The sequence below is a fragment of the Cricetulus griseus genome, chromosome X (genome assembly GCF_003668045.3).
Source record: "Cricetulus griseus strain 17A/GY chromosome X, alternate assembly CriGri-PICRH-1.0, whole genome shotgun sequence".
NCBI classification, from domain to species: domain Eukaryota; kingdom Metazoa; phylum Chordata; class Mammalia; order Rodentia; family Cricetidae; genus Cricetulus; species Cricetulus griseus.
The window spans coordinates 79136410-79139633 of NC_048604.1; the positions used below are offsets into that span (position 1 = coordinate 79136410).

The 3224-nt window shown below is 34.9% G+C and overlaps 1 protein-coding gene across 1 annotated transcript; it reads right to left on the reverse strand.

Annotated features, from left to right (window-relative positions):
* Positions 1-294: 294 nt before the first annotated feature.
* LOC100773454 (protein PPP4R3C) lies at positions 295-2995 on the reverse strand. Its single transcript, XM_027432731.2, has one exon. It carries the CDS (start codon positions 2953-2955, stop codon positions 541-543), a length of 2415 nt encoding a protein of 804 aa, XP_027288532.1. The 5' UTR covers positions 2956-2995; the 3' UTR covers positions 295-540.
* Between the last annotated feature and the right edge of the window lie 229 nt (positions 2996-3224).

Here is a 3224-nt window from a genome sequence, read left to right on the forward strand (position 1 = left end):
TATTCATGAACATATACACTTAATTGTGTTGAATATTCTTTCACTGTTTTAGGCATAACATTGAAGTTTTGCTAAATCTTCACAAAAATTTGGAAAGAATTATTTTTACCATAATGTTGATTTTTCTTCCACACATACAAAAGATTCTTTCAAAAAACTTCAACTTATGAAAAGAATGCCATTGCTAGACCCTGTTTTGAAAGTTGGCTTTGCAATAAAACTTTTTAATTGTTTGTAATATAAAGACAAGAATGCAAATTGTATTACTTTATCAGACTGTTTCCTCCTCCCACCCAAACCATGCTGCCAAAATAAGATGTTCTCAATAAGAATTTATCACTCAGGGGTGGTTACTTTTTGCTATACATCTACATTACGGGGGAAATTCTTTATACAAAATTGAAGCCTTTTATTCATCATATTTGCTACTTATACTAACATATCTAAATGTCCATAACAGAAAGAACTTTTAATTAGATTTTTCAGTTTGTGATACTTATAGAACTTTATTTTAATCAAAATAGATGGCCTCATCTGATTTTATGAACCAAGTTTAGTTTTCTTAGGAGGAGTTTCTTCCTTTTCTTCAATATTATGATTGCCTTCATTCTCATTGTCATCATCACCATCACCATCATCATCATCATCATCATCATCATCATCGTCATCTGAGTAGTCCACTAAAGGAACCTTGCTGCTATAGTGTGGCTCACTCTTACTATTAGCAGAAGCATCAGAATGAGATGAAGAACAGTCAAATGCTTCAGATGCTTTTCTTTCTGGCTGCTCTATTTTATTTTCACTCGTATCTTTAATTCTTATAAGCATGTCATGACGATTTGGAAAATCACTTCCCATTGGTACAATGGCTTGAGTACTTTCTCTGGAACACATTTCTTCCTTGTCTTTTACGTCCATAGCTTTCCTATGTCTGCAGTATACGATCTGGTATATTATACTACGTAAATTACTTCTCATTTGACTTTCTCTTTCCTTCTCTTCTTCAAATTTAGCTTTTAACCCTTTAAAGGTCTGGACATACTCAACTGATTCAAAAGCCATAAAAAATTTTTCTACAATGTTTGCAATAAGAGACTTGATATTTTCCTCTCTTATAAATTCAAATAGCTCAATGATAGCTGAATTTAGCATATTGTATCTGTCCCCATTGTGTAAAAAAGCTCTTATAACAGGTTCAAAAAGATTTTTCTTCACTATGTAAAGATTATAAATTTTATCATTAACACCAACCATCTGTCTCATAAACCTGATAGCACACAAAATCAGAAACGTGTGCTTTGATCTCGTCAGCACCAAGACTCTGCTGAGCAAGTTGTTGCACAAAATATAATTTCTCATGTAAGGCATGTGGTGTTTTACACAAAAGCTGAGTAATTCTAACACTACTGCAAGCAATTGTGCATTTTGGTAATTATCAGGACAGATGTTGGCCCTGTTATCATCACTATCAATTTGTTCTGGAATAGCCAAAATTGGTTCAGCCAAGTTATCCATGCAATGCATATAGAAGAATTCCATAAATTCCTCCTTGTCATATCCATTTACTGTTATGCACATGCTTTCTGGATCAAGAAGAGCACGAAGAACTGCAGTCAGACTTAACACATATGAAGATTCAGGATCAGGATCACAGATTATTTGTTTTATCATTATATTGATGAGAAGATCATCATCATTTTTGACGGCATGTATTTCTTCAATTGCATATACTCGGACCATTTGTGGATTATATTCTACTAGATGAGTAAATATGTCTACAGCCGCTTCTTTTGTCTGGTAGTCTTGCGTATGTACTGAAACTTTTAAAGCACTCATGAGTCCAAGGTTTATGACTGTTTCCACTAGTATGTCTTTGTTTTGATTATTTAACATCTTAGCAAATTCACAGAATTCCTTGAAAAAAAATAGCAACTCATGCCGTCTTTCGTGACCTAGAGTGTTATCTTTTAACTGAGTAAATACTTCGAGCAAAAACATCTCATCTTCCTGAAGCAAGGTAACTATTTCAATTTTGTTGTAAGAAATGAAAGATGTAAATTTAGAGAGACTATTCTCTTGAGATTTGGATGGTGTAGGAAATAGAATGTCACGAATATATTGCATTTTGTAGGTTTGGTCTATTTTTTGCCTGAGATTGGAGCATGCTATTGGCATAACTTCCTTGAATGTTGCATTTACACATATGAATTCCCTGTGCCGACATGGCTGATCCAAATCAGGGTCATACTCAAGGCATCCTAAGACATCCATGATGCACTCATCAGAAAACATGATCTCATATAAACGCATATTGTTGAGAAATAAGATCCCTTTAATAATGGAATGTAAAAAATATAAGCCTTCCATATTCTGCTGGTCTTCACAAATGTGGAAGATATGTAGCAATTTTTTAATGTAATCATCATTTTCCAAAAGAAGAGTCAGCCTTTCCTTAAAGCTTGGCGAATCCTCAACAAAATTAAATAAATCTGCAATGTGTTCAAGTGTGCTGTTTTCACAGATTCGCATCTCACACTGATTCTGGATCTTGGCCAGTTCTAGTAAAACGTCGAAATCATCTGTAATTTCTTGTGTGATTTGTACACTTGGATCTTTACCTTGAACTTGGCAGATATCTTCCCAGACATCTTGACAACAATCTGAGTTTCGGAAACGTATTGCCATGGTATTGCTATTAGGTTCAGTCCAAGTAATTACATTCCTTTTTAGTCTCTTATATGACACATCAGAATGTATTTTGAATTCCATTAATAGTGAGTCATTTGATTTTGAGTGAACAAGCAGGTAAACATCATGAAGGCGTCCGGTGTATTCGGTTGAAATTTGTCCTGAGCTTAGATGTTCCCATTGCTCATCCTCCTTCAGGACATAGATTTTCACACTGTAAAATCTGTTATGTGGGCAGGTTTGTGACCTTGCCTCATTAGGCCACATGGTTGTGCAGATGTCAGCTTAGTGTACTCTGGCCTTGGCCAGGACCATCACTGAGATTGCAATTCTGAAAAAAAAAATCAGAGAGAATATTAGTGGGGGTTAACACATTGACAGTGGCTAAGAGAGAGCACAAGGTCATTAGAATAAGAGGGGAGGAAGGCCCTGAGATGTCTAAATACTTCACTACTTAACAACCCCCGGCAAACCGGGTAAGAATCTTATGATTTTCCCAAGATGCTTTAAAAAAAAATAATGTCCTTATGTAACAT

What these genes read in the sequence shown, in the direction of transcription:
- LOC100773454 (XM_027432731.2), bottom strand. Translation starts at nt 2,955, where the DNA reads ATGTGGCCTAATGAGGCAAGGTCACAAACCTGCCCACATAACAGATTT.